This window comes from Balaenoptera acutorostrata, chromosome 16, assembly GCF_949987535.1.
Source record: "Balaenoptera acutorostrata chromosome 16, mBalAcu1.1, whole genome shotgun sequence".
NCBI classification, from domain to species: Eukaryota; Metazoa; Chordata; class Mammalia; order Artiodactyla; family Balaenopteridae; genus Balaenoptera; species Balaenoptera acutorostrata.
In genome coordinates, this window is record NC_080079.1 from 56,676,619 (window position 1) to 56,701,982 (window position 25,364).

Below are 25,364 nucleotides of genomic sequence, written 5' to 3' on the forward strand. Positions count from 1 at the left end.
TCCACAGACAGACCCGTCCTCTTCCCATCAGTCATGCATCCATCTGTCCCCGCTTGATCCTCATGATTTAAGTCCCATGCCTCCACTGGCCACCTAAGAGCTAGCCCTCAGGCACGGCTGGACTGGCCAGCAATGGGTCTTCAATAAGAGGTAATAGACGACATTAAAGGAGATTCGCGCAGAATTGGAAGCCCTGGCAGTGGCGGGCGTGTGTCTCACACGGCCTCAGGTGGCCCCCTGCGTGGCGGCTGCCCTGCTGGGGGTGCTGGGCTCTCTGATCCCCCAGGGCCACCCTGTAGTTTCCGCCTCCTGGCTGTGTGGACATGTGGGTCTTCCAAGCTGAGGAAGCCCCTTCCGCACAAGCAGGGGGCCTGGGACCCAGACCCCGAAGTCTAGCCTTGGCCAGTGCTTGGGAGGGAACAGACCCCACAGATGGGGCCACCTCCCCGCTCCCTGTCCTCTCTCTTTAGAGGGGCAGCGCCTTTCTCCTCTGTTGTTTTTCTCCTCCCACAGTTCTGTCTCCACTTGGGGTGGGAGGAAAGAACCAGATGCAGAAGCCCTGGACCAGGGGGTGGGCACACCAGTCTCTCCCCTGAGACGTTCAGGAGCGGCTCAGGGTCAAGCACACAGGGCGGGTCGCCTCGCCGCACTCGCCCGCGCTCGGCTTTCCCATGGAGCTCGACAGCACACCAATTTCCTGCCGTCTGTGCCTGGGGAGGGCGAGCTCCCGTTTTCTCTCTTCCCAGCCCCGTTTGCACAGACGTGGGCCCTTCGCACACGCGGGCCCCTTGCCTCCCGGCCTCCCAGCAGATGCTTTATTGGGAGGCAGTGATTCTAAACATCTAGGCCGCACATCTGAGAGTGGGCTCAGGACCACACGGAGCCTGGAGGAAATGGGAAGACATGCCATAATGTCACTTCCTCGGCTGAGGGTGACAGCACCAAACAGCAGCAGGCATTTCTGGGGGTGTAGCCCAGGGCTGGACAGGGGCCGGACTGGGCGGTGCACCCGAGGACAGTGAGCCTGGGGCCCAGAGGAAGAGGCTGCAGGTGACACCGAGGCAGAGATGAGCTGCAGCCAGCGGGACCAGTGGTGCATGGCGCTGTGGTCCCAAGGGGAAAGGCGGGGAGACAAAGGAAATGAAGGAGAGAGGAAAGGAGAGGGGAGAAGGACAGTGAGGGAGAGAGAAGAAAAGGGAGGGAAGGAGAGAGGGTGTGGGGGGGTGGGACATAGGTATAGGAAGAGAGAGGAAGAGAGAGAAAGAGCCAGAAGGACAGAGAGGTGGAAGATTCTTTTATTTTGTTCAGCATAGAGGCCACACGCTTCCGGGCAATGCAGCCACCCCTGACAGACCACCAGGAGAGCAGGGTCCCCCCAGAGGATGCACTGTGGACGCAGATGGACCCAGTTCTGATCTCAGGCGGCCACTCCCCAGCTGTGTCACCCTGGGCATGGACTTCACTTTTCGGAGCCTCCGTTTCCCCATCTGGAAAAGGGGCCAGAGCTCACCTTCGTGGGCTGTTGTAAAAGTCAAGGCGCTCGCCTGTGTGAAGTGATGGCAGAGCCTGGGTTATCCCTGAACTGTCCCCGGTTTTTCCAGCTGCTCTGGGCTGGGAGCTTGCTGCTGGAAGTGGCTGGCCCCCAGAGGGTTCTGCACACCACCACCCCTTCAGCTTCTCCCTTGGCTGATGTGGGTCTGTCGACATTGTGTTTTTCCTAAGCTGTCCAGGTCTGTGAGCTCCTTGCAGACACAGACAATCTCTAGGGTGACCTAAGTGCCAGTCACAAAATCTGCATATAATAGATGCCCATGCACGTCTGTCGAAGGGGTGAATTAGTTTATCCTTTGCACCAAGTTTCTGCTGTCATTATAATTATGTGCCTGTTTCAAAAGCAGAGTCCTAATTTCCCCCCCCAGTAATTCCTGTTTCCTGCCAGAGACAATAGTGGCTCTTCATCCCAAACAGGTGAGACTGGGTCCTTTGGAATTCCCTACAGGAGTCCAGCCCCAGGCAGCGTTTCCCACCTGGCCAGCCTCAACAAGCCAGAAAATGTGCCTAGGAATATAATGAAGCATCTGTTAATAGCTCTTCAAGGAAAGTCATTGGCTAGAGTTCCTAAGCTCTGGAGTCTGTTTCTCTCTGGACCCAGGAATAGCAAGGGCAGGCACAACTGAGACAGCGCTGATTCCTTCCAGCCACCTGCCTGGCCACCACCCTGTCCCCAGTGAGGGGAATTACCACCTTGCAGAGCTTCCACTGCAAAACACAAACACCTGGTTGCCCGGGCAGCACCTTGCCACAGTGACGTGATCCAGATGGTCCCTCGAGAGGAAGCTGGGTTGCCAAGGAAACAGAATTGCTGCTGCTCCAGCCAGGAAACCTGGATTCTAGAGCCTCTAGACCCCAAGCTTAGAGAAGTGAAGTGATTTGCATAAAGTCACACAGCAAGTACGTTTTAGAGCCTGTGCTGCAATGCAGGACTCAATAATCAGAACGATTACGTACGGAGCCCTTCTGAGATGCCAGCTTAAGTACTTTGTACCCATTACTTTGTGAGATGCTGGGAGACATGGCTGGGGTTACACGTGGCATGGAAGTGATGGAGCTGAGCTGAGCCCAGGTCACCCTGACCCTGAAGCCTGAGCTTGGACCTCTGTCCCATGCTGCCCCCTCTTTGGTTTCCAGATCTTGGCTCTGCATGTCCTGAGACCAGCCCTATCCCAGCAACTCACTGGATCTGACTCAAGGGCCTCTGAAAGCATGGAGGCCAGAAGGGCTGGGGGACTGCAGGCTGAGACCACAGTTTCCAGGGCCTGGCCCCTCCTAAGCCCTCACTCTGCTGTGCAAAGTGACTTGGGTAGCTTATGAGGGATAAGAGGATGGGGGTCTGTTGGCCAGGGTCTTGCTTCCTGTCCCTGCTTGCCATATGGGCCCTGGGGACAGGCTGAGTGTGACCCTCACAATGAGCCTGATCCCTGAGAGAGAAGGCACAACCCAAGAAGGAACAGAAGAAGGAGCAAGGCTTGGAGTTGGGGCAGGCCGGTCTACACCCTCTCCCTATTCTCTTGCTTTTTTCCATCTTCTCTTTAGTCTCAATCATCCAAACATCTATTCACTCATCCCTCACCTTGTTACAACAAGGACTGGAGTTACTTTGGACAAGTCAATAAATCTCTTTGTTCATCAGTTTTCCAATCTATAAAAGGGGTTGGTTCTTCACGTGAATCAGCACTGATGTTCATAAAATACCCAGCACAGAGCCTGGCATGAAGCAAGAGCTCAATAAACGGTCCTTTATTTTTTTAGTTTTTTTTTTGGGGGGCTGAGCCGTGCGGCATGCGAGATCTTAGTTCCCCGACCAGGGATCGAACCCTTGCCCCCTGCAGTGGAAGCGCAGAGTCCTAACCACTGGACCGTCAGGAAATTCCCAATAAATGGTACTTTAAATGTTACTTTCTCTCTTGAAAGAATTTTGAGAAGGATTGCTGGGAGACTTGGAGAAACAGAGGCCCTCAAACCTCCCCAGGCCAAGGAACAAACAGGGTGCTGCTGGCCCTGTCTAGCCTGCCTCAGCCGGCTCTCTATTCTCCACTCCTGCATGCTGGGGCCCAGCCTCCTCTTTGTGGGGGAAAGAAGATGCCCTCTTAACCTCATGTGACCCTCTGCTGTCTTGGAGACAGCTGTGGCCTTCTGGCCCTGGAGCCTCAAGAAGGGGCCATTCCCTGGCCTGAGTTAATAGGACCCCACTTATCTACCTACCCACTTGGAGGTGGGTGTGGTTGGCATTGACCTTGGCCCTACCTAAGTAGAGGATCCATATTTTCCAGACCCCAAACCACAACATAGGGGCAGGCACAGGGTTTTGGGCTACCTCCAGGTATGAGAGGCATCTTAAGAAAGTCTGCATGCCAACACGTTGGAATATAAGATTGCTAACATGTATACAGTATATACACTTAGTATATGCCAGGCCTCATTCTAAGCACTATACATATGTTGGTTCACTTAATAAATGACTTTTCCAAGGTAACACAGCTGGTGAGTGGAGGGCCGGGTGGTTTTCACACCCAGACATGCTGTTGCAGAGTCCATGCTTTTAACCACTACTCCTCTCTGTGAAATAGCTGAATGGCTTCTGGAAAAAAATATTTGAAATCGGGGCTGACCAGGGAACTGTTATAATAACAGCTGACATGTACTGAATGTTTACTATATGCCAGGACCTCTGCTCCTCACCATCCAAAAGACGGTGAGTACTGAATGAGTTCAAACATGAGAGGGTGTCTCACCCACCAACAAGGACAAGTCATTGTCAAATACTTCATATCTCCACCTGCAATCAATTCAGTTGATCCTGACAAGCTCTCTTGAGTATTAACATGTCTTCCCCAGCATTTCGTTGCAACCTGCACATAGAGTAGGGGGCAGCTTATGGCTTCAGGGTTAGATATTTTTGTTTGAATCACAATTCTGACCTTGGTCAAATCATTCAGTCTTCCTAAACTCCAGTCTCCTCATCTGTAAAATGGGGCAGACATGGGTCTGGGATCATCATGGATGGTGCACACAGTGCCGGGTACTGGGAAAACGCTGACCAAATATTTGCTATCATCATGATTGAAAGGGGCTATAAATCAGATTCTTTTCCTAATCCAGCTGCCCTGCCCTGGCTCTGTAAGTCTGAATAAGCAAGGCTAATGATACCTGCACCATCATTGATTCCTGTCTGTCTGTCTAAACCAGAAGGAATTTATAAGGTCATGGCTTGCAATGCTTGCTCTGAAAGTTCCATAACCACCTCGCCCACTTTCTGCCAAGTCCCTGCTCCATGTCACTCTCACACCGTCGAATCCCCTGAAATCCCTCCTCTGGGGGTGAGAAAGCTAAGCTCCAGCTTAAAACCAAAGCTCTGGCTTCCTTAATCCTCTTACCTGGCCCTTTCCTCTGCAGAATTAATTGCTGCCCATGGCTTTATTAACTTCTCGGGTGGCCACGGCATCTTCAGGGCACCCTGGGGCAGTGGGGACTGTTTTGGCAGGTCCTCTGTCCCAGATGCACCTTTGGGCCAGACGGTGGAAGGCAGCGCTCTGGCTGCCACGTGGCAACACCTTGGTGCCTGAATGGCGATAACCCCGTGGCCCTGCATCGCCCCAGAGGCTGTGCATCTCCTTGGGGACACCTGCAGAGAAGCAAGGATAGCCAGAGCTCTGGCCCCACTTCTGCGCCTGCGAGGCCACCTTCTCACCCCTCAGAACCTCAGTCTCTTCCTCTTTAAATGGGAAAAAGCCCGCCGTGGGGATCTCACGGGGCCGGACAAGAAAGACCGTGTAAAGGGCTGTGTCTGTGTGTAGGATTACTGTCATTTCTCACCCCCAGAATGGGAGCATTCATTGATTTCAAACCCGAAGAGCAGGGACTGTGTGTGGTGCATTTATATGTATTTGTAGCCCCCGTGCTTGGCACGGAGTGGGCCTGGCACAAGACGATTGTCGTTCCTTGCCCTGAAAATTTCTGTTTAGTATTTTTTATTTTGAGAAGCATTCCCACGCCCAGGACTTCACTATTCTTCCTGCAGCCACGAAGGTAGAGAAATGGTATGGACGCGTTGGACTGGGGAAGAAATTGATGCTGGGGGTGGTGGTGTTGGCGGGGCATGGCCTGCCCAGGGGAGGTGGAGGTGGAGGTGGAGGGTGGTACCCAGCCCCCATGGCTTTGTCCAGGGCTGTCCTCTTTGTCTGGAGCACCCTCAAGTGTGGACAAAGGGATGTGGCCCCCAAGATGGCTTAAGGTGGTCACGGGACCTGGTGAGAAAACCACTGCCATGTCAGCTCTCTTCCCATGTTTGGGATGTTGCTAGTTCAAGGGGGAGAGGGGCAGCTTCCCAAATCCCGGGGGCTCCCTTTTTAACTAGCAGAGAGCCGGCCCAGGCTGTACCGTGCAGCAGGCACCTGGGGCTACACCTGGATGCAGGGCCTGCTCTTCACTGTCTTTATTTGGACAGTTAGCATCTAAATGTGGCAAGGGGGGCTGGTCTGCCAGGTATGGTGGCCAGAGAGAGAAGACAGAAAGTTTCCTTGTCAAATTCCTCTCTTGAAGTCAAAATAAGTAAGCATCCATATGGAGAATACAATCAGAAGAATATGGCGGGGAGGGGGTGGGGATGAGGATGGGATGCAGGTGACGGAAATTGGGTGCCTTGTTGTTGGCACTGTCGATGCCTCATCACACACCCCCTGCTTACCACGGGCACCGTGGCTCTTCCTGGCATCTCCGCCAAGGTGAGTGCTGGAGGGTGCATCCACACCCCGACCCCAAGGAGCCCCCAGCCAATAATGGATGCCAGCTGCTGGATGAACACCTCCTTGTCCCGGCCTCTTAGGCTGACTGCGGGGCGTGCTCTACTCTGCCTCCAGGAGCCCCCCACAGCAGGCATAGCTTCACACCACACTTCTCTCCCTCCTCCTCCCCTTCCGCATCTCATTCCTCTGCTTCTCTACTGGCGCTTTCTGGGCTCCTCCTAAATAAATCGCTTGCACTGGAATCTTCATTGCAGGGTCTGCATCTGGGGAAACCCAAACTCAGACACACATCATTTGACTGAAGTGCCTCCAGTGGCCTCTCCTTCCTCTATTGCCTCACAGACCCCCATCCCAATCGTGTGTGTGGAATCCCAGCTGGGGCTCCGGACTGGAGTTGTGAGGGTCCAGGTAAGACAAGCAGCCCCATCTTGAGAAGGCTCTGCACGGCCTGTCAGGGTCCCGGCCCCCAGGCACCCCCCTTGCCATGAGCCAATGCCCTCATCCCCCCACCCCCTCTCCTTCTGGACAGGCTCGGAAAGCAGATCTCCACTAGCTGGGCCTCAGGCAGCCGTGTCCTTGCACACCCTGGCTCCGGGGTGGGGGGGGGGCAGCGATGAGCTAATCCCACAGAAGAGAAGGAGGCAGGAAGAGTAGCCTCCCCAGCGAGCAGGGGCCTGCCCCCCAGGCCCTCGGGAAGGAGAGGGCTGTGCTGGGGAAACTGCTGAGCCAGCCCAAAGACCAGGGCGCTCTCGCCTCCCCCCACCCCTGCCAACTCCAGCCAGACTCCAGAGGGACCCATGGCGACCATCGACCATTCTGACCAAGACAGAATCCATGCTCCCTGCAGAAAATATGGGAAATAAAGAGTCAGCTACCTCCCCCCATCCAGATAGATCCATGATTTCTAAGCTGACATTTTGGTATATTCCCTTCTGTTTTCTGTTTCCTCTGCCTAACCAAATGTATATTTTGTTTTTGCACCTGGTCAAGGTCATACTGAGCATGACATTTTGTTACCCTTCTAAAAAGAAATTAATATTATGTCATAAGTATTTCCGGATGGTAATCATTCTTAGGGGACCTCACTTTTAATGGCTACTGAAATACTCAGTTCCCTTTTCCAGGACCTTGAAGCTATTTCCAAATCTGCCTTCTCTCATTCTTCCGTGGCACTGCCCCCCTCCTCACTGTTCACTCTGGACACCCCAGGGACCACCGCACACCCCTCCCCCCAATTCCTTAGCCTGGGAACGCTGTGTCCACAAACCCTCTGTCATGTGAGCTCCTCCCCACTGTTCTTTTTCTCCAAGAGCAGAGTGACCGGGCCTCAGCCCTCAGGGAGCTGGGGGAGGGGAGGGAGCCAGGGGCCACTGGCCCAGGACGACCCACCCCACCTGCTCACACAGGGTCACTCAGAAGAGGGACAGCTCCCGGTGCTCCAGATCTGATCACGTGGAGGTCCAAGTCCTGCTTCCAGCCCCGGAAGTCATGTACCTGGTCTGTCTCGTCCCTGTTAGAGCCTCAGTTTCCTCCCCTACAAAATGGGTGTGCTGATAAGAGCCCCAGTGGCCTCGCTCACAGCAGTGACTCGACGGAAGGTGAGTGATAAACAGGTTTTGTCCTTTAAACAGAGCTGACCGCAAGTCAGTTCCCAGGGGCTGGGTGATAAAATCCAGAGCCCTTTCCTGAGCAGGACCTGACCTGGAGTGCAGAGGCGGCCAAGCAGGAGGAAGGAAGCCAAGTCCCTCCCTCACATCCCAGCTCTGCTGAGCTCAGATGTGGCGGTGGGGGCTGGTGTCCAGGAGGAAGTCTGTCCCCGGCCTCGACGAGGCGCCCAGCCGGGCGGCCTGGCATTTCAAGGGCGAGGGCCCACCTGCCGCTTTCTCTGGGGGGAGCCAGCAAGCGTTAACAAATCCCCCTGTAATTTGCACCCACCAATCCTGCCTGCTCACTGGGCGGCTGCGAGCCGTTTTTCACGCAGAGCTGCGCACATCTTTGTCTTAGAGAGACAGATCTGGCAGGGTGTCCCTGAATGAGGCCATTTTTCCTCCCCGGTGATGGTGACGGGAAGGCGGCTTCATGCTCCGGGGTGGGCAGAGGCAGAGGGGGTGGAGAGAGGCCATGGGGGAGGCGTGAAGGTAGAGATAGGAGCTGGGACGCCAAGAGAGGCCAGGAATGTGACCACCACCATGGGGGTCTGAGAGCCCCCCATTCAGCTAGGTGGGAGCAAGAAGGATTGTTTTCAACGACAGGGGAAAATGGTTTATGACCTGCCTTCTCCTGCTTAAGGAGTCCTGGGTGGGAGTGATGAAATGACCTGGCTGGCCTCCGAGGTCTGTGCCCCATCCCAATCCTCCGATGGAGGCAGGACCCTTGCCACTGGTCCCCGGGGTTGGGTCCGTCTCTGAGCCTCAGGGCTGCTTCACAAGTTGCTGCAGAAGCTCCCCTGGGATCGAGGGCTTCCAAGAAGGACCAAGCTTCTCCCGAGCCCCTCCTGAGTGGATCACAGGCCACAGACCGGGAGGGGCAGAGCAGGGGCCCCATCACATTCCTGATTCTTCACCTCCCAGGCTGGCCGGGGGCCCAGGGCATGCCTCAGTCCCTTCCTGTGGTCTGCTGTCAGCTCCTCTGGGGGCTGTCAGCACACTGGAGAAACCAGACCAGGCAGATGTTTGTCAACACAAAGCAAGTGATCCACTTTGCTTGGGTTTCCACTCCTGGGCCCGGGGCTCAGGCTGCTGTGTTGGGATGTGAGCGTGTGTGTAGAAAAGAGGTAAGAAACACACATGTCCACAGGGCCCAGCCGGTTTGCAAATTCAGGAAATGCTTGGGGTGTGAGACAACTCGGGAAGCACGGCACTTATCCGAGGGGTCAGCCAGAACCCAGTCCGCGCCGGGCTGGGACCAAGGTTCCCATTCAAAGGAAGCCAGGCATTTGACTGGACAGTGCAATCTTCCAAAGAGCAAATGTTGGCAATTAATATGCATTTTAAAAAACTGCTGAACAGTCGGACCTCAGCTGTCTGCAGGTCACATCCAGCCCACAGGCAGGTCATTGACAACTGCCCTCCGCTTGTCCCTAAGAAGGCTGGCCTCCTCTTCCTCGGAGCTTCTAGGGGCTGCCTCTTCAGCCCTGACCTCTCTCCTGAGTTCTCTGGTCCCTTCTCCAAATGCCTACTGGTCGCCTCTCCCAGGATGCCCCCGGGATGCCCTGGCACCTCCCAGACCTGCGGCTCTCTCCACATCTTCCACTCTGCCAGCAGCCCCATGCCTCTCACCTCTCAGAGGGAGCCCAGAGTCATCATTCAGGGAGGCAAGAGGGGCGTGAGGACGGGCAGCGGGCAACCCAGGCTCTTGTCTGGGCTCTGCCCCGCCTCACTGTAACCTGGGGCAGGTCCCCCTTTCTCTGGGCCCTGGGTTCCCCATCCCCTGGGTTCTGACATTCCCTATTCTATTATTTTAACCCGCCTCTGGGCTGTTCACAGGGGCAACCAAAGGGACAGAGTCATTCAAGCGTGGACAGGAGCAGAGGCACACAGAGGGCTCTTGGGGACCTTGGACATGGTAACTGCCTGGTGCTTGGTGCCCATGAAGCCAGCAGGCGTGGGCCTCTTGGTGCCAGGGAGGCTGACATTTCAGCACTGCCTGCCAACTTGCCGAGAGCAGGCAGGCAGCGACCGGGGGGCGGGGGGGCCTGCCGTGGCCTGGAGGGGGGGACAAGGGGAGGCGCAAGGCAGGTGACCTTCTGGACTGAGGCAGAGGAGGGAGCCGCTGGCCCCCCAGGACCTTCCCAACGAGGAGGATGCTGTCGTGCGTGCTCGTGTGCGCGTGCTCCCGTGTGCGAGCACACAGGCTAAAGGCTGCACCAGAACAAAGAGCTGGGGGCTGGGTATCGGAGGGGCCCACGTGGAGACGCCTGACTTGGCTGTTTGCTGCAGTGTCTGCTCTGCGCTCACGCTCCGTCTCTCTCCCTCTCTCTCTCTCTCTCCCTCTCTCTCCCTCTCCCTCTCTCTCTCCCTCTCCCTCTCTCTCTCACACACACACACACACACACACACACCGCACAGCACTGCCCCCAGGCCTGAGCTCCTGCTCCAGAGCCCACCAATGCTGGCGCGCACAGCCCAGCCCAGCGCACCGCCATCTCTCCTGACAAAGCACCGCTCTGCTTCTCGCTGCATGAGCTCATCCCACCGGCCCTCTGGCCCTAGCCTGGCCTCCTGACAAGACAGACAGACAGGGAGATAGAGTGAGAGAAGGGGTGGGGGAGGCAGAAGGGGAGACACACTCGCACACACGCACGCACACACACACAGACATGTTCACCGCCACATATACACGCGCACACACATCACAACGCAGGGAGAAAGTCAGAGGCAGCAGGAAAGGGAAGGACAGACAGAGACAGACATACAGCATCAGAGACACTCAGAGAGAAAGGAGAGGGAAGGACTGGGAGGGTAAAAACTGCATTAGCCAGTGAGGCAGAGTGGGAACCCAGACGGAGACGGAAGACGGGAGGGCGGAGAGGCTGCAGGAGCTCTGGGGACAGAGCACGTTCTAGAACTGCAGAAGCCTGGCTGGGAGAGGCCCAGGTGGGCCCAGTAGTGGCCGGTGTGGCCACTGCACACACACAACTGACACCACGGGGGCTCTCCCAGCTGTACCCAGAGGTGGGGTTAGGCGGGTCATGCACCCACCCACAGAGCCTCAGGGAAAGAGAGGGTGGGAAACAGCCTCACTAAGGCAGAAAGGGCCTTAGAGAGGTAGGGAACCATGTTGGGAAAAAGACAGACAGAAGTAGAGAAGGAAGGCCAGAAAGTAATATTGACTCGGCACCCACCGTGCGCCAGGTATTAGCTGGGCCCCTCACTTCCGCACCTGGGGCATTTCATTTAATCCTCCCGGGCAGCCTGTGGGATCGGCATATAATCCCTCTTTACAGATGAGGCCACAGCTCTGGGAGGTGGGCAATGTAGAGAAGATGGGGGCCAGTGCTGGAGTCGCTTCTGGAATCTGGGGTCACTGCTGTGTTCTCTGTGGTCTCCACCCCTCTAATGGTCAAGCCTGCCCCCCGCGGACCCTTTATCCCAACCAACGAAACCAGGAGCTGAAGCCTTCCCCGTCAGACTGGTGCCTCGACTTCCCAAAAGACGGGCCAAGCAGGGGGATGACCGGGACCCTGAGAGCCTTGAGGCTCATACTTCTCAAGAGGGCAGGCAGTCTGGGAAAGGTGGTTAGTCATGGCTCTTGGGGCTGACCTGGGTTTGACTCCTGATAAGTGAATTCAAGTGACAGCTAAGCCACAGGCCCTGTTGGGCCTCAGTGTTCTCAGCTGCAGAATGGGTATACTGAGAACGCACCTCGTGGGCCATGGGCCTACCATGTGACTAGATAGACATATGCATGGGAAAGGGCTCTCTAGACTGTAAAGAGCAGTGCACAACTGGGGGTACAGATGGGGAAGGAACAAATCCCTTGTCTCAGGAGAAGTGATGCTGGAAATACCACTTAGAGGAGGGCAGGGCCATGCTAGAGAGATCTGAGTGAAGCAAAGAGCACTTCCAAATGGAGTAGCTTCTCAGATCCTGGCCCAGGTGATCAGAGGCCTCCTACATCTTGGTCCCCAACTGGCCCCAGAGTCAGCAATGATGCAGTGGGCTTTAGGCCTGGATTCAGGAGGCCAGGACGTCAAGTCTCTCAGCTCTATCATTTACGAGCTGTGTGACAGCAGGCAAGTCACAAGACCTCTCTGAGCTTCAATTTCCTCATCCATAAATGTAGAAAATATTCTGTGTCTCACAGAGCTGGGCATTGAAGCAAAATATGGTAGAGCACCCAGAACGTACTAGCAGGGGTATGAGAGACCCTTGAGGGAGGGGCTACACATGGACCTGGGGAGCAGCTGGGGTTTCTGGGACAGCCCATTCTCCTGTTTTCCTTCTACCCCTCTGGCCACGCTCTCCCTGTCTTGGTTTTGCCTTTTACATATCCCTTGGAGTCATCCCTTTGTCTCCACTCCACTCCACAGGAAGTGGAACCTTCCTGGTCCAGCCACCATCATCCTCATCCTGACATCCCAGCAATCTGCCAACTGGCTCCCTCCATCCACACCGGCCTCCCCTGGTCAACCTGTTCTTTTGTAGCTCGAGCGATCTTTGCAAAATTAGAATTTAGCCACGTTCCCGTTACTCTTAGGACAACCCTCAAGACAGGCCCTGTGTGTCTAACTGCTGCTGACTTCTGCCCCAGGGCTCTGGAACCACTGGCCTTCCTTTAGTTCTTATTAAAAAAAAAGCCATGCTTGCTTCTACCTCAGGGCCTTTGCATAGGCTGTTCCCTTTACCTGGTCAATCCTTCCTCCTTTTCTTCCCCTACTCAACTCTTACTTGACCTTTGGGTCTCAGGGAAGACTTTCCCCACTCCCAGGTGGTCTCGTGGCATCCCTGAGACCGTTCCTTCATGGCCCTTATCACAGCTTGAATTTACGCACACAGTCACACATACAGCTGTGACTTTTTTGCATGTCTTTTTTTAAAAATTGAAGTATAGTTGATTTACAATGTTGTGTTAGTTTCTGGTGTACAGCAAACAGCTGTGATTATCTGGTCGATGATTTTCTCTCCCTCTAGACCAGGCATCAGGAAACTATCCTATCATCTACTTTCATAAGTAAGGCTTTCTTGGAACTAGCCACACTTATTTGTTTACATATTGTCTATGGCTGCTTTCGTATCGCCTGCAAGGTCTAAACTATTTACGATCTGGCCCTTTACAAAGAAAGTTTGCCGATCCCTGCTCTGGACGGTACGTTTCCCGAGGTGAGACCACATCTGTTTAACCCCTCAGCACAACCCAGCCCCGGCCAGATGCCTGCAGAGAGCAGGCACTAAATAGCGATATGGATGTATATGCGTCTTGGATAAGCAGCAATTTTTACCTTGTCAAAATTGTATTGACTTAAGTTATTATTAAAACTGCAGATTCCATCAGGAACAGACGTCTCTTATGGGATTCCAAGACCATTTTCTGGCAAGCAGTTCAATACAATAGCGATAGCCCAACACAGGCTGGCACGTCAGGGATCTCAGAGCAGCTATTGGCTAATGAGACCTTCACCACCTTTTATAAGTGACCTGCCATCCACGTGCACGGACCGTCGTAAACACAGCAAAGCACAAACCCGTGTTCAAGCGATTGTGGGCTGTGCAGACTGATGAAAACCCATCATGAGATGTCCTTTAAACGTTTGCATTAAGCTGTTTCTATATACACTCCAAAGAACTGATGGACGAATTCAGAGAAAACGTCTGTTTTATTGTTATACAGAGGAAATAACTGACTTTCTTCTTTTTCAATGAATTGTTCAGACTCCATAAAGAACGTTAACAACATCTAGACACTGCTCGGCACTGACCCCGGCAACGTAGGTCTCATTGCCATTCCTGCCTTCCCGAGGAGATAAACTGAGGCTCAGAGGCCACACACTCAGCAAGTGACAGGGCTGGGTTGTCCAGGTCTGTTCAAGTAAAAGCTTACACAGCTTCCTCTGCTTTTAAGCAAGGTAATGAGGATGGAGGGACAGGTAAAGCTGCACCTTTAGGGTGCTTAAAGCCCTCACAGACAGAATGCTGCCTGGCACCTTCCGTGGCCTCTGCTTACTATAGAGTCAGGGGGTCCCGTGCCGGGACAGAGTTGCAATGGAGAATACTACACAGAGCAGTCTTTTAGAATCCTGAATGTACTGATTCATTTTTATTTTAATTTGTGTTTTATTTTAAATTAAAAAAATTTTGAATGAATGCAGTGGAGCCTCAGGGCTAAGGATGCTGATACTGGAGTATAGGCCTGGGCTTAAATCCCAGCTCTGTCACTTCTTAGCTGTGTGACCTGGGGAAATCTCTGCAGCTTCTCTGAGCCTCACTTTCCTGGGCTGTAAAATGGGGATGATCACAGCACTTACACCAAGGGGTCACTGTGGTGATGGAATGAGATGATGTGCATCTCCCTTTAAGCCTGTTTTTGGGGTGTGGTGTGCCCCGGGCCCCTTGCTGGCCCTGAGATGAGGGAAAGGCCCTACTTGTGGGCTCAAGAGGCCAGCAGGTGAGCTGCTGCTACTCGGGGGCTCACGCCATACCTGGACCAACCGAGGCACCAGCCAACAGGGGTGGTGACAGCCTTGGGTTCAAGTCCAGTGCCCCACCCCCCTCCCGACGATACCGTGGAGCCCCCAGCCGTCACCTACCGGCAGACTTCGGAGTGAACTTGTCTCGGTTTGCGGCACACACAGCCAGCAGTCTGTAGCCGAGGTCCAGGTCGAATCCTTGCTGAGCTGCCACCCGGCTGACCACCTGCCAGCAAGATGGGGAGGAAGGGCAGGGGTGAGTCACTTTCCATGCCAGGCCTCTGAATCCAGAGTGGCAGATGTGCCCATTTCACAGGTGAGGCGGGCAGGCTAAGGCAGGTCCCCAATGTCAGGCGGAGCTGGGACTCAAACTGCCTCGTTCAGTCACTCAGCAAACACTGATAAGAACCTCCTCCATGCCAGGCCCTGGGATCCCGGGCCCTGCCCTCAGGGGTTTCCAGTCCAGAGGTAGGCCTGACCCCAAATCCCAGGCCCTGCCACTTTCAAATTTGGCCCCATTCTAGGAGTTGGCGGGGGAATGCTGTACTACCGTGTTTTGCGTGGCCCCAGGCCAGGGTCTCTGCTCCCCCAGTGCAGCTCTTCAAACTCCCCCCCAAGGAAGTCTCCCACGCCTCCCACCTCTCCCCCATCCCTCACTGAGCTCCAGCAGCCACCACTGCGGGGCACTCGCTATCATCAATACTCCAAGCACGGTTCCCACCCAGCGGCATCGGTCCCTCCTGAGTCAGAATCTGCACCTGGGGAGAAGCCCTGATTTAGGACTCACCACTTCCCAGGAGCTCCAGCTTGGAGCTGCCCAACGGACAGCTTAGAATTCCCCAGATGGACACGCCTGGTGCTCCCCAGCTCCGTGCCAAGCGCCCCGCAGCCTCTCAGACCCTAGTCCCCAAACTGCAGGCCTGTCAGGCTCAGCCTGGGGTCTGTCTCCAGCCCCAAGCGCTGGCTCTGCACACGGGAGGCACCTATAAGAGCACAGGCTGTGCATTCAGACCGGAGGTCCCACCCATCTCCTTGTGAACCTCAGACGTGTGGGCTGGAAGTGGGAGAAGCCAGGGGCTGGGAGGGCTGTCAGTCCTAGGGGGTGGGGGGAAGTGAGGGACAGGACGCTCCTGGGGCCCCATGAACGGTTCCGCAGGCTCACACCTGCCCGTTCCCAGGTGTCCCGCCAGCCAGACCTGCTCCCTCCTGCCTGGCTTCCTCATTAACAGCAGCCAAATTAGGTTTCCTTATTAAGAAGAAAGGACCTTGGAAAATGGAGTCGTTTCAGGAAGCAGCTGGGGCGGCTATGGCTGACTGGGAAAGGAGTGCTCCCAGATGTGGGGCTCATTCTTCTGAGAAAGGGAAGGCTCCGTCATCGAGCCCCTAGAGACCACCTGCTGCAGAGGCGCTCGGAGGTCCTCAGAGGGCCGAGGCTGCCATGGGTTTTCGCCCGGCCCCTGCAGCCATTAGAACAGTTCCCCATTATATGCTTTATATTTTAGGGGTTCATTACAAGGGCTCTAGAGCTACAAAGTGTGGGAAAACCACTTATCTAGGCCAACCATCTCATTTACCATATACGGACACTTGAGGCCCACAGAGAGTATCTGCCCCTGTACTGCAGTTCTTATGCACCCCGTCCACTCCCCCTTGCACCGTCCACCACACGCACGCCACGTTCCAGAGTCACTGAGCCATCCCAGGGCCGGGGCTTCTTCACTGTTAGTCTCACTGTCCAAGCAGAAAAACCAAGGCCCTTAATTCTTTATGGCCTGTTGAGTATTTCAGTTCTGGAGACAGACACTGTACATCAGGGAGAAGGGTTCTGGAAGGGTCACTTCAGCTCAGATGTTGACTATGGTGCCCTCTCTGGTAGGAGAGCCTTGGGGTGGATGCGAGTGGGCACAGGCAGTTTGTTTGGACTTTTGCATCAGTGAGGCTGCTGTTTGTGGGCTATGTTGACACAGTGGTGTAGTAAGAATGCTCGCTCCCAGGTACAAGGGCTAAGTAAATGTTTCCTTCCTAAGCAGTGAGGTGCCAAATGCTCACAACAGTTCCACGAAGTGTTATTACTATCTCTGTTTTACAGATGAGGAGACTGAGGATGAGTAACAGCCTGAGGTTACAACGCTTGTTTGTGAGAGAGCTAGGATACGATGCCAGGCAGTCAGGCTGCAAAGCCTGGGCTCTTTCCATGAGAGGACTTCTTTTTCAGCCCACAAAGGGTTAAGGCCATAACTCCCAACCTGCATGGAGAACCCTCAGGCTCTGGGTTGAGGGCAGAAAGGCAAAGGTCTTTCTGTTTGGCCAATACTGGCTAATCCTGTTGCTCTGGTTCCAAGAAAAAAGAAAGACAGAAACTAGCTATATTGAGCAAGAGGGGCCTGGGACTGGTTCTAAGGGCTCTCCTGCAGGCCTGGAAGTATCTGTCACCAAGTGCCCTGAGCCCAGTGTTCAGAAGGGTCATTGGTTCCAACAGTCTCCTTTTACCAAGACAGAGAGGGTAGGGCCTGGCTGAAGGTCACACAGCACAGGTGTGGCAGAGCAGGCTAAGCTGGACCCTGCGATTCTAGAGTACCTGGTGCAGCCCCTGGCTTCCCCTGGCCCAGTCTAAGGACCCCCGGAAAGTCCAGTGAGGTGAATCTGATTGACTGCTGTGGGGAGGGCGGGCTCAGCTGAGCAGCCTCCTGTCGTGTTTCAGAGAGGCCTTCTCCCACCCCAATGGGCGTAAAGACCCCTCAGTGAAGACCCCTCCCCGACAAATGCCTGCGGTGAGCGGCCACAGAGCTGCTGCCCTCTGCTGGCTGCCTGGGTCCAGCCAGCTCGGCTCGGCCCAGCCCTCGAGGTGCTCCTAAGGCTGACCGGTGGAGCCTAGCTGGCTGAGACCCAGACCCTGGGGCCCTGTAGGTCAGGGGGTCCAGCCCCTCATGCCACAGAGAGGGAAACTGAAGTCCAGAGGCAAGAGAGGGGGCATATTCAAAGGCATGTGACAGTTACGTTAGTCCCATAAAGGGAGTGTGTTGTCTTGAAAAGCAGTGAGCCTCCTGGCCATGAAGCAGGACAGGCTGCCTGGGAAATGCTAAAGAAGGGGTTTCTGCTCCCAGCTGGTGGCTGGACTCTGACTTTCTACGAGGCAGTCAGGGGAACTGGCCTGTGCTCCAATCCTGCTCCATCCTATACTGTGCAACCTAAGGCAAGTTACTTAACCTCTCTGAGCCTCAGGTTCCTCATCTGTAGAATGGGTACAAAATCTCCTCCTTGTAAGGATGACAGCCAGGACCAGGCACACAGCTCAGTGAATGCTGTCTGTGAACATACACCCATGGCTTCAGCAGTGAACACTCTGAGGCTGTGGGGAATTCCTCCCTGGAGAGACGGGGAGGGCACTGCTGCTGTGCTAACTGGTTTCTGTCTCCCTTTCCCACCTCCTCTTGTACCCATCTCCCCTCTCCTATGCTCTGGCCGCCTCAGCCTTCTTTCTGTTCCTCGAGCAGATCAAGCATGTTCCACCTCAGGGGAGGAAGGAGGAGCAAGTCCAGAGAGGCCTGACTTTGAGGGGGACCCCCAGAGAGGGGGCTCAGCCCTGCTGCTAAGGGAGGGGCCAGGGAAGAACCTGGTCCTGAAGAGGAAGTAGTGCCCGTGCTGATGCCCCTCGGGAGGGGCCGTGGGGCTCCTGCACTTCTGCATCCTGGCGTCACAGGGCATGAAGCAGAGAGTGGGGCCCGGGGCTGCCAGCGTCCCAAGGCTCTTCATCCCAGGGCCTGGCCCTGGTGTGGCAAAAATGTGTCCATTTACTGCCCAAGGCTAAGTTGTTTTTAATTTACACCCTCCAAGTAAGCCGGATCCAGAGGAATTTGTTTCCAGAGGTCACCCAGGGGATGATGGCAACCTGGAGGGCTTAGGCTGCCCCCTGAATGGGAAGCGGTGCGAGTGTGTGTGTGTGTGTGTGTGTGTGTGTGTGTGTGTGTGTGTGTGTGTTGTGGAGCGAGATGGGGGGTACTCGGCAGGCTTGCCCTGCCTAGGCCCCTTGGGAATCTCTCACCTGTCCCATCTCATCCCTCCCCATGGGTCACGGCTGCAGCTAAGGATGCCCAGGGGGATGGGAGGACTGGCAGCAAGCAGGGCCCTGGGGGTCCTGGGGGGTCAGTGGTACCAGCCTGGGACTGCAGCAAGCTGCTCCCCTTCTCTGTTGCCTTGTTTGTAAAATAGCATTGATAAGCCTTTCCCTGCCCCCTTGCAGGGTCTTCATAAGGATGCAAGGAGACAGTGCCAGGAAAATGCTGTGGGCACCAAGGGTGTCTTCTATGACCCCCCCCCCGCCCCCCAACCTTTTCTGCTGCTGGTTCTATTGTGCTTCAAGTGACAGTCAGACTCAGGTCTCTATGGCTGTGGCCAGTGGGCCAAAGTCCCCTTTCTGGCTAAGTGGCAGGTCGGGGGTTCGGGTGGGGGTCAGAGCTGGCCATTCAACCAAGTGTATGCCTTAAACTGGGGTGCAGAGCTGGCGCTGGGCTTTTGTCTACACAGTTTCCTGTGGTCTCATCCCCTGCCAGTCAGATCCTACAGTTTTCCTTGGGCTCCCTCCTCCGGGAAGACCTCCAGAATCCCTCCATCCTACCCTCCAAGGATGCTGCCCTTCACAGCTCACGTCCTCACACAAATCACATCCCATCCCTCACCTGCTTAAGACCCTTCAAGGGCTCCCCATTGCCCTTCAGATCATCTCCAAACTCTTCTCACTTAGCTTGCAGGCTCTGTGTTAGTTGGTTTCTGCTTCCCCCTTCGACCTCATCTTGTACCCCTCTCCCTCTCCTGTGCTCCAGACATCTGAGACTTCTGTCTGTTCCTTGAACAAATCAAGCCTCAGGGCCTTTGCACTAGCAGTTCCCTCTGCCTGGAGCACCCTTCTCTCTCATCTTCCCCTGGCTGACTCCTTTTTGCTATTCAGGTCTCAGCTGGAGGTCACCTCCACCAAGACTTTTCCTGACCACCACCCTGCCCCCTCTTACAGGGCGCTGGGTTACATCCTTACTTACTCCTTATGTGTTTAGCGTCTGCCTCCCCATTGGAAGGTAAGCTGTTTGAGAGAGGCCCATTGTGCTCACTGCACTCCCCTGGGGGGCCCCTGTGCAGGACCTGCCCACAGCAGGGACTCGGTGAACGTTTGTTGAATGAATAGATGAACGACAGGGCTGGGGCAGGGCCAGTTTCTAGTCATCTCCTGTCCACCTGCCCAGCCAGCCTGGCCAGGGCCATTGTTGGATTCAGCCTCAGGTCCCCACCTCCTAGGCAGGGCCAGGCTTGGGGTGGGGTGCTGGGGGAGCGTGGCAGCCCCCCCACCCCCTTCACTTACGGCTACCAGCAGCTGGGATGGGAGTAACACCTGTCCCTGCCCGCAGGGCTTAGCCTGACCCAGGATCCCCACAAAGAGGATTAAGGGAGCTGGGTGAAGGAGGGGGAGCTCAGGGGGCTGGAGGATAAGGAGGGTTGGGCAGTGCAGGCTGCCGCCTGATTTGGCCCAGTGGCCCTGAGGGAGCCAGATGGTGTCAGCTTCGGACAAATGGAGGAGCCCAGGGAGGGTCTTGGCTGCATCCCTGCTTCGCATCCCTAATGGCCAGAAATATCCCCTCTAGAGGCAGACGGGTCTTGACTTGAATCCCAGGTCCACTTCTAACTGGCTGTGTGAACTTGGGAAGTCAGTCACAACATCTCAGTTTCCTTCTCTGTGAAATGGGGAAGAAGGCAGGACCAGACTTCTCTGAGGATACAGTGAGAAGGCATATCCAGTGGGCCAAGCTCAGTGTCAGGCACCGAAGAGGTGTTTTGCAGGGATGGCCTTTCACCTCTTTCCTGTCTGGAGGTTTTCAGAAAACATGGTGCCCTTGAATTTTACTTATTGTTCCCGCCTAACCAGGCATAAGTCTTGGCCTCTCCTCTCCAAGCCTTGGGGTAGCTGGGCTCCCCAGCAATCTGTTTACCCACGTCCCCTTTAAGGCTGACTCAGGACCCTCTGAGCAGCTGTCCTCACTGGCCGCAGAGGTGCCCTCACACTTATGGATATAGGCCACGTGGCTGGGGACAAGCATAAGCTTTGAGCCCCTTCCACGTGTCTGTCAGCCGGCAAGCTCCGAAGCTTGGCAAATGATACCGCTAGCTCTGGGCCTGGCCTCTGCCCAGCTTGTATCCTAGACCTTCACCAAGCTGAGTTAATTTCAGTTCCCTGGGTTCTGTTGCACATCTGGGCCTTGGTGTGTGCCATTCCATGTGCCTAGAATGTTCTCGCTATCCTCAGCTGCTTGTGCAGATGTATCAAACTCCTGCAGATGTAGAAGTGGCTCCTCTTCTCAGTTTTCTGCAACCTGCCCACCACCCGGGCCGAGAACACTTCCCTTCTCTATGCTGCCTCCATTTTGTACACAATCTTCTCAACCGTCTCTTTCCACATCTGTCTCCCCGCTAAAGAGGGAATCAGGCTTGGCAAGGTCTTACTCAACTTCAGTTTCCCAGGACTTAGCAGAGGGGATTGTGCATGATAAACGAGGGATCAATCAGTGTTCATTTGGATGGATGGATGGATGTAATAGGAGCTCAATAAATGCTTACATGAATGTATAGATGGATGGCTGACTATAAAAAGAGCTCAAAAGATGTTTACCTAAGTGAATGAATGAATGACTGGATAAAAGGAGGGCTGAAAACCCTTCAAGAGTCTCTCTGCTTTACTTATGATGGAACATTTACTCCCATCAGACTTGGAACTCTTCAAGGTAGGATCTGTGTCTTTCTCATCAAGTGTAAAGAACCCACGTAATCCCGAGGACTCTGTCTCCCCATCAGACCAGGTTCCCTGTGGGTGTATGTGTGTCAGGGGTACACACAGAAGGGCCCTCCCCTCCAGCAGCAGCCTGGACAGGCGCACTAGTCCCTAGCCATCCTCCCTGGGCGTAGGCACAGGCGGGGCGAGTGCAGACTCACCGTCAAACAGCCCATCAGGCTCTGCTCAAAGGGCCGCTGGAAGGCTCGCGGGTCTCCGCACCAGTCCAGCAGCTCCGTGGCAGCATTGTGGAAGTTGGCAGGGTTCTGTAAGTGCTGTGGGAGAGGGAAAGGAGAGGCAGCATGAGGCTCCAGGAGTGAGGCCAGCACACGTTAATGTGAGAGAGTCTGGGGCCGCAAAGACCCCAAGCATCCCTGGGGAGGAGACACACAGAAAGGGGCAGGCCAGGAGTAACGAGTTTTCTCAAACTCCTTCTCATCCACCTTCCCTCTGCATCTCCGACCCCAGCCCAGTTCCTGGTGGCATGGGGATTAGTGGCCCCATTGCAAAGATAGAAAAACCAGGGTCTAGAAAAGGGCACTAATATTAGATATTAAAATGTCTTCTGGATGCTGGCAGTGGGGTAGGAAACCCTGTGGGCTTCAGGAGGGTGGCATGTGGCTCCCATCCCTGGGGCTGCTGGCTCTCCCTGAGTCAGGACAGACTGGCCCTGGAGATTCCTCCTGGATGAGCACCCACCCCCACCCCTGCCCCAGTAACCACCACCACATGCTGCCTGCTCCGGCTTCAGCAAGCCCTGCCACAGCCAAATAGCCAGAGCAGGGGCGTCAGAAAGAGGCCTCCAGGCCACACCCAGCCGGGAAGGTGCACTCAAGCACACTGTGCCCAGGTTACTGTCACACCGTGGTCAGGTGTATGTGGCTTAGCCACCCCTGTTCCCCAAACCCAGATTTCCTGGGCTCAGTCTGGCTCAGCTCGGGGGTGCAGGCCCCGCCCAGTTACGGGGTCTGAGTTAACAGAGAATGAATTCTGGTGCCAAGGCGTCTAGATCCTGCTTCAGAGCCAGGCCACGGGGCTGACAGGGGTGGAGGGTGGCTTCCACGGCTACCCCTTCCTTCCTTAACACTTATCCATGTCTTCCCAGGCCAGGCCGAACTAGGCACTGAGTCCAGGGTCATGAAGCAGGTTGGGGCCGAGCTGGGACTCCAGGGCTGGGTGTGACCGCCTGTGGGTCCTCCATCAGGACACCTAGAAGTTGTCCACAGGGGTTGGAGTGTAAGCCAGCTGCAAAGGGGATGGTGGTACCTTCTGGGATCCCTGTGTCCTCGGTGCTGGGAGAGACTGGGAACAGCAGCTGTCCCCGGGGCAGTGGCTCTCTCCCAACTTGCAGTGAGAGTCTGCCTCAGAGCCAAGGCAGGGAGGGGTCTTAGGAGATGCCAGGTCCCAGAATTGGGAGGTGAGCCAAATGTGCTGGGGGAGCCCCTGTGGGGCTGGCGCCCTGGAGTCACACTGCCTTCATCCACAACTATCTAATGACCTAGGGCATCCCCTCCCCTCTCTGAGCCTCAGTCACCCCACCTGTAAAATGGGGATGGCAGATCACGGCTTGGTGGTGGGAATTTTTGTCTTGCTTAGGGTTCCATCACTGCTATTACGACGTGGTTTGTGAAAGGCAAGATTTAAAAGTGGATGGAGGAAAGAGAAATGAATTGGAGTATCCTCCCTCTGTGGGAGCAAAGGGAGAGGGAGAGATGAAGGAAAGAAAGAGGGCAAGCGTGCAGCAACACAGCCCTCTGTTATGGGGCCACGGTGAGGATTAAACAAGATGAGGCTTATATGGCCCCTGGCAGAGCGCCTGGCGCGTGGGATGCTCCCACGTGGGGCTGCCCTTGGCCCCGACTCTGTCTCCCAAAGGCTCCGCTGTGCACTTGGCAGCTCCCGCCCTAGCCCCACACACGGCTCTTCCTGCAAAGACAGAGCTCCCTGCGCGTGATCTTCCTGCGGAAGACAGGAGGACTTCCACGGCTGGAAGCAGACCCTTTGAGAGGGCAGCACTGGGCCCTCGCCTCTGCCTCCTGTGCCCCCTCTAAAACCTGCCCCCTCCAAGGCCACGGGTGGCATCTGGTCTCCATGTGGAAAGCCATGCAAATCGGTTAATTCCCTGCCTAGCAGTCTCCCTCTGCTAACTGAGTTATTCCATTTATTTCCATGATGTCACACCTAATTAGCAGGGTCGGCAACCACCGCCTGGTGCTCTCAGAGTTGCCCACCTACAGCACTCCCACCCTAGGCACACCTCTTTGGGGCTCTGGGCTCCCAGTCTCATGGGCCCAGTTTTGTTCTGGCCCCCAAGCACCCAGCCTCCCATATCGGTCCAGCCCACCTCTGAGCTTCTCCACTCTCGACCCAGCCAGTTCACGTGGCCTTCGGCTTGGGCTATGGGTAGTGACTCGTGGGTGCAACTCATTGGTAGAAAGGACGTCAGGCACCCCATTCAGTAGCTATTGCTCTGTGGCTCTGTGGCCTTGGCCAAACCTCCTGCCCTCTCTGTGCTTTTGTCATCTGTTTAGACTACAAGGTGGCTACGTGATGCAGTGAAATGAACAGGATAGACCTGGACCAAACCCCATCTCGGCCACTGAGTCACACAGCCTGGGTGTGTTCCTGAGCTTCAGATCTCTCATCTGCAAAATGGGGTGGGGACAGCTTGCAGGGCTGCTGCAAAGTTTAGAAACAACATACGTCGTGACATCCTCATTACAGAGTAGGTGTCAGGTAAAGACTGCTATTGCTGGATATGCTAGGATCTCTGTACAGTTTCTTGTTTCTCCTGCAAGTTCCTTGAGAGCAGAATTAGGGCCCCATTCACCTCCAGAACCCCCAAAACTGGCACGAGGCCAAGTCCACGCATTAATGGTTAGTGAGCAGCTAGCTGGCCAAAGGATGGTCCATCTGCAGAGCTGGCCAGCAATCTGGCAGCTTCAGAACGGGTCCCCAGTGGAGGGGCCAGGGCTGGGTGGGCTGAGCTTGGCTACCCTTTGATGATATGGGGATGGGAGCACAGATTTGAATCACAGGCAGAGGCCTCCCTGGCTGTGGCTGTTACTGGATACTAATACCCCGTCCCTCCCCAGGAAGCCTGCCCATCTCTACAATTTCTCAGAAGATCCTCCTGGGCTATATCCACTGGCCACTGAGTCTGTTGGAGCAGGAGTTGGGGACACCAATGCCCAGATTAGGGACTGGCTACCCAGACCAAGTGATGAATGCATTTTATCAGTCCATCTGTGAATCAAATGATCCATCCATCCATCTGCCCATCCATCCATCCAAAAATCAATCAATTCATCCATGCATCTATCTACTTGCCCACCAACCCATTCATCCATTTACTACTTTATCCATCACTCATCCATCCATTCATCTACCTACCTATCTTCCTATCCATCCAGAACTTATCCAACCACCCACTTATCCATTCATTCATCTATCCATCATCTATATCCACCTACCATCTGCTCACCTAACTGCCTTTCCATTTGTCCATCCATCCACCCATCCATTCATTCCCTTAGCTATTGATCTGTCAGTCCACCCTTCTCTCATTCTTCCGCAACATATCTGGGCCCCACCCTGGCCTGGACTCTGCTGACTTACAGAGGAATACAGCACATCCTCTGCCCCTGAGGAACTCAGCCTGGTGGGAGACCTGATGTATACCTTGCAGGGTTTGTATCTTAAGGGAGAAAGAGCAGGATGGGTGAGGTAACTGGGTACCCAGGAAGCACCAGGGCTCAGAAATGGGAAGTGCAGATACTCAAAAGGGCACCTGGGGTTTGGGGAGGTTGCTGTGCAGGAATTAGCTGATTTGCATGGCTTTGCACGTGTAGCCCAGATAAGCCCGTGGGGACATGAGTAGGGCATGTTGTAGAGGGGGCACTGGTTCTCCCTGTACCTGAGGCTGAGAAAGGAGAAAGACAGCTGAGACAGAGGCCTGGAGGGAAGATGGATAGCTGGGTGCTCGGGGGCTGGCGAGTGCCAGCAGTGGCTAGAACCGGGGTGGGTGGACAGGGAAGGCTGTGCTGTAGGAGTCAGGCAGGACCGAGAGTCGGAGGCTGTGAGGCCCCCGATGGGAGCCACAGCTCCACGAGCCAGAGGTAGGCAC

General features: G+C 55.2%; 1 protein-coding gene across 5 annotated transcripts in view; it reads right to left on the reverse strand.

Annotated features, from left to right (window-relative positions):
• The window catches only part of ZMIZ1 (zinc finger MIZ-type containing 1), a 233,972-nt gene that overhangs the window by 79,521 nt on the left and 129,087 nt on the right, over positions 1 to 25,364 (reverse strand). For all 5 annotated transcript variants that reach the window (XM_057531059.1, XM_057531061.1, XM_057531062.1 and 2 more), the window contains 2 exons: positions 21,400 to 21,513; positions 14,548 to 14,653 (listed from right to left, as the gene is read on the reverse strand). In XM_057531059.1, coding sequence (XP_057387042.1) covers positions 14,548 to 14,653; positions 21,400 to 21,513 — 220 coding nt within the window. The remainder of the gene's footprint in view (positions 1 to 14,547; positions 14,654 to 21,399; positions 21,514 to 25,364) is intronic.